Source organism: Salmo salar, chromosome ssa10 (assembly GCF_905237065.1).
Source record: "Salmo salar chromosome ssa10, Ssal_v3.1, whole genome shotgun sequence".
In the NCBI taxonomy this organism is placed as follows: Eukaryota; Metazoa; Chordata; class Actinopteri; order Salmoniformes; family Salmonidae; genus Salmo; species Salmo salar.
Genome location: NC_059451.1, coordinates 66,566,647 through 66,579,098, shown reverse-complemented (window position 1 = coordinate 66,579,098; position 12,452 = coordinate 66,566,647). Strand labels below are relative to the sequence as shown.

Genomic DNA, 12,452 nt, shown 5'->3' with positions numbered 1-12,452 from the left:
TAACTATGAAGTATTTAAAAAAGTTTAAAAAAATTCAAAGCGGCAACCAGCAGTTGAAACAATAGCAAAGCGTTTTCCCCGCCCGTTTCAGTAAAAAGCTGAGGGTGTCAGGTATGCGTAAGTGGCTGCAAGGGAGTCAGGCGCAGGAGAGCAGGTAGCACACGGAGCCTTTTATTCAGTCGAACCAAAGCACACGGCACAATGAACATGAAATACAAAATGGGTATACATAACCCAGCACAACCAGACTAACGTGCACATACATCAACACAGATAAACAGTACCACACAAAGACATGGGGGAAACAGAGGGTTAAATACACAACACATAATGAGGTACAATGAGAACCCGGTGTGCGGGAAAAAACGAGACAGAACAAATGGAAAATGAAAAATGGATCGGCGATGGCTAGAAGGCCGGTGACGTCGACCGCCGAACACCGCCCGAACAAGGAGAGGCATCGACTTCGGAAGAAGTCGTGACAGAGGGACTGGGCTGGAGAAATGTAACCACTCTTAAATTCATAGTCAGAGCTATGGATGCAAGGACTGACCATCCATTATATAAAAATGATAGTTTGAACCATATTTTAAAGCTTTATAGTATTTGTTTACATTTACTTTGTTTAAAACATTGGAGTTAAACAAGCTCAGGCCTAGATTCAATCAAATCAAGCATTAACTGGTGATAACCGACACCTGCATTGGTGATGGTTTGGTGGTGTCGGAGGTGTAACTGCATTGGAGCTGTCAAATCGGTGAGCAGCTGCTCTTGATCATTGTCACGAAGCCACACTCATCCCACTCATGTTAGAAGTTCAGAACGAGAAAATGTAGGCTATATAGAAATAATGACGCTCAAATTGACTATCATTCAACTAAATATTGAGGATTTCTATCAGCCTAATCGAGGTGTAGATTACATCTTACATTCCAGTGTTTGCTTGAAAACAAGGCTGCGTTGGATTTATCTCAATGCGACTCCGTGCTGCCAATGTCAATGTCAGCTTTAGGTATAATGCCATGAGCTGCTTGTGGATTTGACAGATCTAAGTAAGTTCCAACTCGGACACCGTCAAAACATCAGCTATGAGGATATAGGCTCAAATGGATCTGATTGAATTAGGCTCTTATATTTTGGGTTCTGATGGGGTACAACAGTTGAGCTAAGCTCATGAGGCACTAATAAGTTATATTCTTCAAGAATCAATGGTTACATATCATTCATTTATAAGTCCAAAAATGGATGTGGCAACTGCAGATTGCCCCTTTAAAGAATAAAAAGGTATAGCAGGCCAAGTGTCCATGGTTTTCATGTCTCAGCAAAAGCCTTGCTCACACAGCTAGCCTGCCTTGTCTTTCACACAGAACCTTTGTGTGTGTTTGCTTGCTTTGGTCACTGACAGCACATCACCTTATATCACATGCCAATATAAAGTAAACCTTTTCGTGTCATACTTTTTCACTTTTTTTAACATCTGTCTGTTTTGAATGCTTGCGATGTTGTTGTTTTGTTTTTTTGTTTACACTGTTTGTCCCATGGTCTTGTTGCCGTTCTACTTGGCCGATTGGCTGAATGAGCTAACCGACTCCGTGTTTGTTGTTCTTTTGTCTTTTTCTTTATATACCCTCCCTCCATCCATCCATCATTACTGTATCACACCTCGCCTGCCTATCTGTGCCTGGGTGTCTCTCTCGCTGCTCGCTTTGTGGCTGTATGCTCTGCGTTGAATCTGCATGTGTGGGCATTTGTGTGTGTGTTCGTCTGTGTGTCTTTGTGCACCCCCTGCTTTTGGTACTGTTCATATTATGTGTATGCTCCCTTCTTTCTACCCAAAATGTAGCCTCTCAGAAAGTTCTGTGTACCCCCCCCGTCTCCAGACTTTTCCCAGTCGCCCAACTCCAGCCCCTGCCCCTCCCCCGAGCCCCTTGCCCCCCACACCAACTGGACAGTTGCTCACCGCGCCCCCACCCCCAACTCCCTGGCCCCGGACAGCGGGCAGCTGCAACCACCCGACCCCAGAAACCAAACCCTCCCGGCCAAGCCCAAACTGCTGCCCAAGCCCCTTGCGTCCACCCACTCCAACCCCCTTCCGGAGACCCCCTCCCTCGGTCCAGTGATGGCGCCCACCAAGTCGGAGACCTCTACCCCCTGCCAGCCCCCATCCCCCTCCTCCTCCGCCACCTCTGTCACATCTCTCAGAGCACCCCCGAGCAGCCCCATGGGGCAGTGGTGCCCTGCTCTCACCACGCCCTCCCCCACAACCCCCAGCTCTCTGTCACCCATGCCCACGACGCGGTGCCCCTCTCGCCCATTCGATGGCACCCCTTCCACCCAGTGGCGCCCTCGCCCACCCCCTCTCCCTCTCACTCGGGCACTGACTACGGTCCCAAATCTATCCCCCTCATACAGGTTACCCCTCACCCATCCCCCCGGGGCAGCCCCCTCCCCACCCCCAAGGGCACCCCTGTGCACACACCCAAGGAGAGCCCGGCGGGCACGCCCAACCCCACGCCGCCCCCCAGCCCATCTATCGGCGGCATGCCCTGGAGGACACGCCTCAACTCCATCAAGAACAGCTTCCTGGGCTCGCCACGCTTTCACCGCAGGAAACTACAAGGTACTGAGGGAGGAAAAAGCACAGAAATGGGTTTCCTAAAGCCTTCAAAGTTAAAATAGTCATTCCTTTTTGTTCACAATTCAGCTGCACAGCTGCGAGAAAACAATTATAAAATCAATGTTTGACAGTCAATCTTTTGTGAGTGAATGAACAACATTCGTTACATTAAGAACTTTGTTGTTCTGAGTATAGATCTGCAAGAGAAATAAAGTACTACTTTAGCTATGAAGGCTTTGGGAAAGCCAGCTCTGATTGTTACTTTATGAGAGCAGGCTGCATGCATTTGGGCTCCCGAGTGGTGCAGCGGTCTAAGGCACTGCATCTCCGTGCTAGAGGCGTCACTACAGACCCTTGTTCGATTCGAGGCTGTATCACAACCGGCTATGATTGGGAGTCCCATAGGATGGTGCACAATTGGCCCAGCGTCGTCTGGGTTAGGGTTTGGCTGGGGTAGGCCGTCATTGTAAATAAACATTTGTTCTTAACTGACTTGCCTAGTTAAATAAAGGTTAAACAAAATGCAACAAGCTTTTGATCCCCTCTCTAACCTTTGCGCTTTCTCTAACCTGTGACCTTGCTTCTCTCTACCCAGTTCCCACACAAGAGGAGATGTCCAGCCTCACACCAGAGTCTTCCCCAGAGTAAGTACCTTTACCTCTCCTCTCCATCTCAACACAACACACTCCTTACATACGACACACTGACTAACGTAACACACACACGCACACAAACACAGCATCACCCCAGAGTAAGTACCTTTACCTGTCTTCTCCAATTCCACATAACACAGTACACACACACCAACAAAGTAGTATCAATAGAGCCCTTAGGAGTAATAGTAGAGCCCTTACGACTGGGATCATCAACTAGATTCAGCCGTGGGCCAATTCTTTCTTGAGCGGATGGTCGGGTGGCCGGCACATAATTATAAATAATTTGTAGACTGAAAATTGACCGCAATAAGCCCAAACAGATATAATGTATAATTAAAACGCAATCATTTCAAACCTTGCTTACATTTATATACAATCACGTGTTTCTCTATTATGCGTTGGAATACTTGGGAACAGATTTCCAAAATTAAATCACTTGGAGCTGATATCCTGGTGTCGTTTCTGTCCAACAATGAAAATAAAATAAAAAGTTATGTGTGTGTGTGTATATATATATATATATGTGTGTATATATATGTATATATATATATATATATATATATGTATGTATGTATGTATGTATGTATGTATGTATGTGTATGTATGTATGTATATATATATATATATTTATATTTATTTAAATTCAATAAAACTAGTTGGGGAACCCGGCTTAAGAGCAATAGAAGACAGAACTTAGGACCAATAGAATACCCCTTAAAAGACTTTAGGAACAATAGAAAATACCTTAGGAGTGATAGCAGAGCCCTTAGGAGCAATGTATGAGTAAACAAAATATAAAGATGCTGTTGTATATCCTACCCTAGGAAATACAAAGGCAGCATCTCACCAGACTCATCCCCAGAGTAAGTATTCAGACTCATCCCCACACCACAGTTCTCTCGCTCTCTCTCTCTCGCACTCTCACTCTCTCTCACTCTCTCTCACTCATTTGGCAGGAGGTTAGATAATGCATCTCAGTTTCCACTTCATTTTGTGGGCAGTGTGCACATAGCCAATCTTGTCTTGAGAGCCAGGTCTTCCTACAGCGGCCTCTCTCAATAGCAAGGCTATGCTCACTGAATCTGTACATTGTCAAAGCGTTCCCCTTAAGGATCGGACCCTTTTTCGCCTAAAATGACATACCCAAATCTAACTGCCTGTAGCTCAGGATCTGAAGCAAGCATATTCTTGATACCATTTGAAAGGAAACACTTTGAAGGTTGTGGAAATATGAAATTAATGTATGAGAATATAACACATTAGATCTGGTAAAAGATTTTTTTAAATTCCCCCATCATCTTGAAATGCAAGAGAAAGGGTATTATATGATAACGTTTGGATATAAGACCGTTGGTAACTCACCAGCATTACTACCAGAAGTACGACTTTCCCGAATTGGATCCTTTGTTTATACCCCCCCAGGGCAATTGAACCCAGATGCTGCTCCGAGATGCCACCAGCGGAGAAGAGGTATTCGGAGTGAACTTCTAGTCCGACTCATAAGGCCTGCACACCATCCACCGCTTCCAAGTATATTACTCACTAATGTTCAGTGCCTGGACAATAAAATAGACAAGCTCAGGGTGAGGATCTCTTTCCATAGAGACATCAGGGACTGTAGCATACTCAGTTTCACGGAATCATGGATCTCTCCAGATATACTGTCCCTGTCAATACAGCCAGCTGGGTTCTCAGTACATCATGCAGACAGGAATAAAGAACTTTCTGGGAAGAAGAAAGGCGGTGGTGTATGGTTCATGATTAACTACTCATGATGTGATTGTGATAATGTACAGGAACTCAAGTCCTTTTGTTCATCCAACCTAGAATACCTCACATCAAATGCCGCCTGTATTACCTCCCAAGAGGTTATAGTTACAGCTGTGTATATTCCCCCTCAACCTGACACCACGACGGCCCTCAAGGAACTACACTGAACTTTGTGCAAACTGGAAACCACATATCCTGAGGGCACATTTATTCTAGCAGGGGATTTTAACAAGGCAAATTTGAGGAAAACACTTCTGAAGTTCTATCAACAGTACTCGCGCTTCAAAAATTCTCAAAATGTGTTACTCTCCCCTCTGGGCTGGCTACAAGGCCCTCCACCGCCCTCCTTTTGGCAAATCAGATCACGACTCTATTCTGCTCCTCCCTTCCTATAGGCAGAAACTCAAACAGGAAGTACCCGTGCTAAGGTCTATTCAACACTGGTCTGACCAATCGGAATCCATACTTCAAGATTGTTTTGATCACGCAGATTGGGATATGTTCCGGGTTTCCTCTGAGAATAACATTGACGTATAAACGGACACAGTGACTGAGTTCATCAGGAAGGGGATGTTGTTCCCACTGTGACAAAACGGAAGGCGCGGGCCATCGCATTTAATCACGTCAAGGTGACTGGGAATATGGTTGAATACCAACAGTGTAGTGATTACCTCCGTAAGGCAATCAAACAGGTACAACGTCAGTACAGAGACAAAATGGAGTCTCAATTCAACGGCTCAGACACGAGACGTTTGTGACAGTGTCTACAGACGATAACAGATAACACAGGGAAAACCAGCCACGTGGCGGACACCGACCTCTTGCTCCCAGACAAACTAAACCCCATCCTCGTCTGCACCTCCACTACGCTGATCCTCAACACAAGCCCCACGTGATCAGCCCGCTCCTGTATTCCCTGTTCACCTCCAACTCAATGCCCCCCAGGTTTAGCAATCATCAAGTTTGCAGATGACACAACAGTAGTAGGCCTGATTACCAACAATGACGAGATAGCCTACAAGGAGGAGATGAGGACCCTGGCAGAGTGGTGGCAGGAAAATAACCTCTCCCATAACATCAACAAAACAAAGGAGCTGATCATGGACTTCAGGAGACAGCAGAGGGAGCATGCCCCTATCCACATTGACGGGGCCGCAGTGGAGAAGGTGAACAGTTTCAAGTTCCTCTGTGTACACATCACTGATAATCTGAAATGGTCCACCCACACAGACGGTGTGGTGAAGAAGGCGCAACAACGCCTCTTCAACCTCAGGAGGCTGAAGAAATCCGTCTTGGCCCCTAAGACCCTCACAAACTTTTACAGATGCACAATAGAGAGCACCCTGTCAGGCTGTATCACCGCCTGGTATGGAAACTTCATCCACCTCTGGCCTGCTGGCCTCCCTACCTCTGAGGAAGCACAGTTCCCGCTCAGCCCAGTCAAAACTGTTCGCTGCTCTGGCACCCCAATGGTGGAACAAGCTCCCTCACGACGCCAGGACAGCGGAGTCAATCACCACCTTCCGGAGACACCTGAAACCCCACGTCTTTAAGGAATACCTAGGATAGGATAAAGTAATCCTTCTAACCCCCCCCCCCTTAAAAGATTTAGATGCACTATTGTAAAGTGGTTGTTCCACTGGATATCATAAGGTGAATGCACCAATTTGTAAGTCGCTCTGGATAAGAGCGTCTGCGAAATGACTTAAATGTAATGTAATGTAATGTAATGAAACTGCACAGCCCGCAACAGCTGGGCTCTCTAGAGGGTGGTGCGGTCCACCCAATGCATCACCGGGGTAAGACTGCCTGCCCTCCAGGTTTAGCAACTTTTCAGACTACCCTGGCAACTTTTTTTTCAAACAGCTCCTAGCAACAAATGTAGCTAATTTTAAAAATGTATTTGGAACTTTTAGCAACTTTTGAAAAGTGACTCAAACGCTAAAATGCACGCATTTTCCCTCTAAATGACACAAAAAAACTGATTTTCTCTGTCACACACTGAGTCACAACACACGTTCCTGGCTGCAAAAGTGCATTGTGAGTAACGTTAGCAGCAGACGCCACTCACAATGCACTTTTGCAGCCAGACATGATAAATAACTACCAATACACTGCTTAAAACTATAATTGTTCAGAATGTGTAGATCTACTAGATAAAAATAAATAAAATGTAATTGTTCAGTAATATGTAATTGTTCAATAATTATGTGTTGTGTTTAAAAATACAAATAATTGATCATATAAAATGTGTTGTGTTTATATTACTTTTACAACACAAAAATATGTGACAAACAAATCTAAACTAACAAATGTCAAGTCATATTTTTCGCCGAGATGGCCAGTCAATTTGAGTAACGTTGTGTATTCTACGTAATGTTTTACGTTATTACGCAACGATATCACAACGTCATTTACCAACTTTTAGCAACAAATCGACCTGCCTCTAGCAACTTCCCCTGAAAATGAGTTGGCAAAACTGCCTCCAGGACACCTACCCTGAGCCACGGCCTGTTCACCCGACTATCATGCAGAAGGTGAGGCCAGTACAGCTGCATTAAAGCTTTAACTGAGAGACTGAAAAACAGCTTCTATCTCAAGACCATCAGTCTGTTAAATAGTCATCACTTGCCGGCTACCACCGGTTACTCAACACTTTAAAAATGGAACACTAGTCACTTTAATAATGTTTACATACTGTTTTACTAATTTCATATGTACAGTATATACTGTATTCTACTGTATTTTGGTCAATGCCGCTCTGACATTGCTCGTCCTAATATTTATGTATTTCTTAATTCCATTCTTTTACTTTCAGATTTGTGTGTATTGTTGTGAATCGTTAGGACCAGATAGCATTCTAGTTTGCTCTGTTTTGGACCAGCCAGCTCTGTCCCAGGACCAGCTTGCTTAGGGGACTCTTCTCCAGGTTTATCTCTCTGTAGGTGATGTCTTTGTTATGGAAGGTTTGAGAATCACTCCCTTTCAGGTGTTTGTAGAATTTAATTGCTATTTTATGGATTTGGATAATTAGCAGGTATCAGCCTAATTCTGCTCTGCATGCATTATTTGGTAATCTTTAATAGTTGATTCTAAGATTTGTATTTGATCATGTATATGTTTTTGCTGTTTGTTCTTTGTTATAGAGACAAAAATATTTGAGAAGTGGTTTATCCATACATCTCCAATTTGGATGGATAACTCTTCGTGTTGTTTGTTTAGTGTGTTCCAATTTTCCTAGAATCAGTTAGATTCTATGGATTCTTCAATTACATTGAGCTGATTTCTGACGGGCTGTTCCTTCTTTTTCCAAAGTGTATATCTGTATTGTTTTAGTGGTTTACATTAGTGAAGGCGTAGACTCAGGTTTTCTGGGTCTCTATGTTTTTGGTTGGATAGGTTTCTCAATTTCTTTCTTAGGTTTTTGCAATCCTCATCAAATCATTTATCATTGTTGTTAATTATCTTCATTTTTCTGCTAGACATTTTTTGATTTGATAGGAAAGCTGAGGTCAAATATACTGTTTAGGGTTTCTACGGCCAAGTTTACACCTTCACTTTTAAAGTGAAACGTTACGTCCAGGTAGTTGTCTAAAAGGGATTGAATTTGTTGTTGCCGTGTTGTTTTATCATTTCTTAATATTATTCAGTTCCTTTGGCTTTGATGCCTCATGATTGAGTATTGCTCTGTTCAAGTAGACTGTGATTTTTCTGTGATCTTATAGGGGTGTCAGTGGGCTAACTGTGAACGCTCTGATAGTCTCTGGGTTGAGGTCAGTGATAAAGATGTCTACAGTACTACTGCCAAGTGATTAGCTATAGGTGTACCTACCGTAGCAGTCCCCTCGAAGCCTACAATTGACTATATACATACCCTGCGGAGCATCTGGTACATGCCATTGGCTTGAGCTAGTGTGAGAGTCGGGGTTGGGCCTGTTTGCCTGCTCACGGCCTGGGCATATGAGTGACTCCCTCCTTGCGGGAGTGGGGGCATGGGGTGGGCCGAAGGGGAATAGGTCTTATTTGAGGGGGCCAATATGGGGTGTGGGAATGGTTAGTTTGTGGGGGTATTGATTGGTTGGGAAGGGGGTGTGGATGTGGCTGGTGGTTCTGTGGTCTGGATGTAGGTCCTCCCGGCGTGGATCCTCTAGTGTAGGTCCGGTGGGGTGGTCCCGCAGGTCTGGGAGAGTGTCTCGTTGGTCTGGACGGGGTGTCTGTTGATCTATTGCTCCTGTGTGAGGTGTCGGGGCTGTGCAGGTTGGTTGGTCTGTCAGACACTGTCCCTCGACTTATGGCAGGCAGCAATGTAGTGCGCTGCCAACACACAGCTCTCTGCGTTTTCCCCCAACAGGACGGGTAGCCTATCCTCATCAGAGAGGTCTTTGAAACCTTCAATAATGGTTTCAAATTTGGGGAAATGACACTGTCTAATTGTTTTATATTTTTTACATTTTGACAGGAAATGCGGTTCTGTCTCCGGTTCTGCTGTGTTTAAATGGTTGCACAGCCTTACCTCTACAGGGAGATTGCCCTTCTCAATGGAGTGGCTGTGCTCACTGAGCGTGTACTTTGTCAAGGTTTTTCTAAGGTTTTGATCAGTAACCATGGTCAAATAGTTTGCCATGATGTACTGTCAATTTAGGGCCAGATAGTGCTGTATTTTGCTTTGTGCTTGTGTTTCCTGTGTTGTAATTTTGTTTATTCTGATTGATTGGATGTTCTGGTCCTGAGACTTCAGTGTGTTAGTAAAACAGGTTTGTGAACTCAACCCCAGGACCAGCTGGATGAGGGGACTCTTTTCTTTGCTCAGGTCTTGGCATTGCATGGCTTGGTAATGATTTGAGAATGGGTCACTGTATTTTAGATGTTTTCAAAACTTAATTGCTCTTTTTTGAGTTTTTATTATTAGTGGATTATGGCCTAATCCTTAATGCATTATATGTAGTTTACCTCTGGACATGTAGGATAATGTTACAGAACCCTGCATGCAGGGTTTGAAAGGGGTGTTTGTTCCCTTGGTTAAAATCTTGTTTTGCAAGTGGACCCCACACCTCGCTGCCATAAAGTGCAATTGGTTCAATGACACATTCAATTCGTTTTAGGCACATTTTAATAGGTATTTCAATTAGAATTTGTTTTTTAATGGCGTAGAATGCCCTGTGTGCTTTCTCTCTCAGTTCATTCACTGCCTCATTTAGGTGTCCAGTTGAGCTTATTTTTAAACATAAGTAATTGTAGTGTATGCAGTACTCTGTATATTTTGTACTGATTGAGAACTTTGCTCTAATTCCCTGAGATCTGGATCTTCTCTGGAAATCATTATTTGTGTCTTTTGGGGGTTTACTACCAGGGCCCAGGTCCTACTGTACTGTTCTAGCAGGTCCCAGGCTCTGCTGTAGGCCATGTTCTCTCAATTCAATTTCAGTTCAATTTAAGGGCTTTATTGGCATGGGAAACATATGCATTACCAAAGCAAGTGAAGTAGATAATAAACAAAAGTGAAAATAACAACAAAAATGAACAGTAAACATTACACTCACAGAAGTTCCAAAATAATAAAGACGTTTCAAATGTCATATTATGTCTATATACAGTGGTTCTTCCTTTAAAAGTTACGAGCTTATGCCGCGACTGTTAGTGGTAGATGGTGGCTTTCTGTCATTGCACCACACTATCACAAGGGGGAGTTAGAACTCTGATCTATCGGTAGTCTAAATTGTGGCAATTTTCAGTCTAAGAGTTTCTCTTCTCTGGCACTAGAGTCCTTGCATCAGGCAACAACAAAAAAGCTGCTCGGCATCCTGGAGTTAAGAGAGAACTTGGGTAAATACAATGAGGGAAAAACACGTGACTTGTGGACTGACAATTTTAGAAAAATAAGCCCAATGGGCTTTTGGTTTCTCCCCCTCTAAAAACAGGGGGAACAAGTCAGGAACTTGTCTGTCAGCCCTGCATTAAAGACCAAATTTGGTTAAAGAAAATTGTGATAAATAAAAATATATACCAGTTTCATTTAAGGACAAAAAAAATGACAGCTGTGCCATATAGATCGCAAAATAGTTGGGAAGAGATTTGATGTACCAATTCCATGGCACATGGTTTATGAATTGACATGCAATTTTCCATTCCTCCTGAAAGCCCTAATATCTCTCTGTCGCCCACATACACTTTATACATTTGCATAATAAAGCACTTAAAGGCTAACATGGGTTGATTTTAATACTTTTGACAGCCAAAAAATGATGTACAAAAGGGAAAATAAATAAACATAAATATGGGTTGTATTTACAATGGTGATTGTTTTTCACTGGTTGCCCTTTTCTTGTGGCAACAGGTCACAAATATTGCTGCTGTAATGGCACATTGTGGTATTTCACCCAGTAGATATGGGAATTTATCAAAATTGGGTTTGTTTTCGAATTCTTTGTGGATCTGTGTAATCTGAGGGAAATATGTGTCTCTAATATGGTAATACATCTGGCAGGAGGTTAGGAAGTGTAGCTCAGTTTCCAAATCATTTTGTGGGCAGTGTGCACATAGCCAATCTTGTCTTGAGAGCCAGGTCTGCCTACGACGGCCTTTCTCAATAGCAAGGCTATGCTCACTGAGTCTGTACATAGTCAAAACCTTCCTTAAGTTTAGGTCAGTCACAGTGGTCAGGTATTCTGCCACTGTGTACTCTCTTTTTAGGGCCAAATAGCATTCTAGTTTTCTCTGTTTTTTTTGTTAATTCTTTCCAATGTGTCAAGTAATTCTCTTTTGGTTTTCTCATGATTTGGTTGGGTCTAATTGTGTTGCTGTCCTGGGGCTCTGTGGGGTCTGTTTGTTTGTGAACAGAGCCCCAGGACCAACTTGCTTAGGGGACTCTTCTCCAGGTTCATCTCTCTGTAGGTGATGGCTTTGTTATGGAAGGTTTGGGAATCGCTTCCTTTTAGGTGGTTGTAGAATTTAACGGCTCTTTTCTGGATTTTGATCGTTAGCGGGTATCAACCTAACTGCTCTGCATGCGTTATTTGGTGTTTTACGTTGTATACAGAGGATATTTTGCACAATTCTGAATGCAGAGTCTCAATTTGGTGTTTGTCCCATTTTGTAAATTCTTGCTTGGTGAGTGGACACCAAACCTCACAACCATAAAGGGCAATGGGTTCTATAACTGATTCAAGTATTTTAGCCAGATCCTAATTGATATGACACATGTTATGTTCCTTTTGATAGCATAGATGGCCCTTCTTGCCTTGTCTCTCAGCTCATTCACAGCTTTGTGGAAGTTACCTGTGGCGCTGATGTTTAGGCCGAGGTATGTATCGTTTTTTGTGTGCTCTAGGGCAATGGAGTCTAGATGGAATTTGTATTTGTGGTCCTGGCAAATTGACTTTTTTTGGAACACCATTCTTTTTGTCTTACTG

At 43.4% G+C, this 12,452-nt stretch overlaps 1 protein-coding gene across 1 annotated transcript in view; it reads left to right on the top strand.

Annotated features, from left to right (window-relative positions):
• brsk2a (BR serine/threonine kinase 2a) overlaps nt 1–12,452 on the top strand; it is a 567,398-nt gene that overhangs the window by 536,150 nt on the left and 18,796 nt on the right. The window contains 2 exon segments of the mRNA XM_045688027.1: nt 2,413–2,620; nt 3,213–3,261. Of these exon segments, the coding sequence (XP_045543983.1) occupies nt 2,413–2,620; nt 3,213–3,261 (257 nt within the window).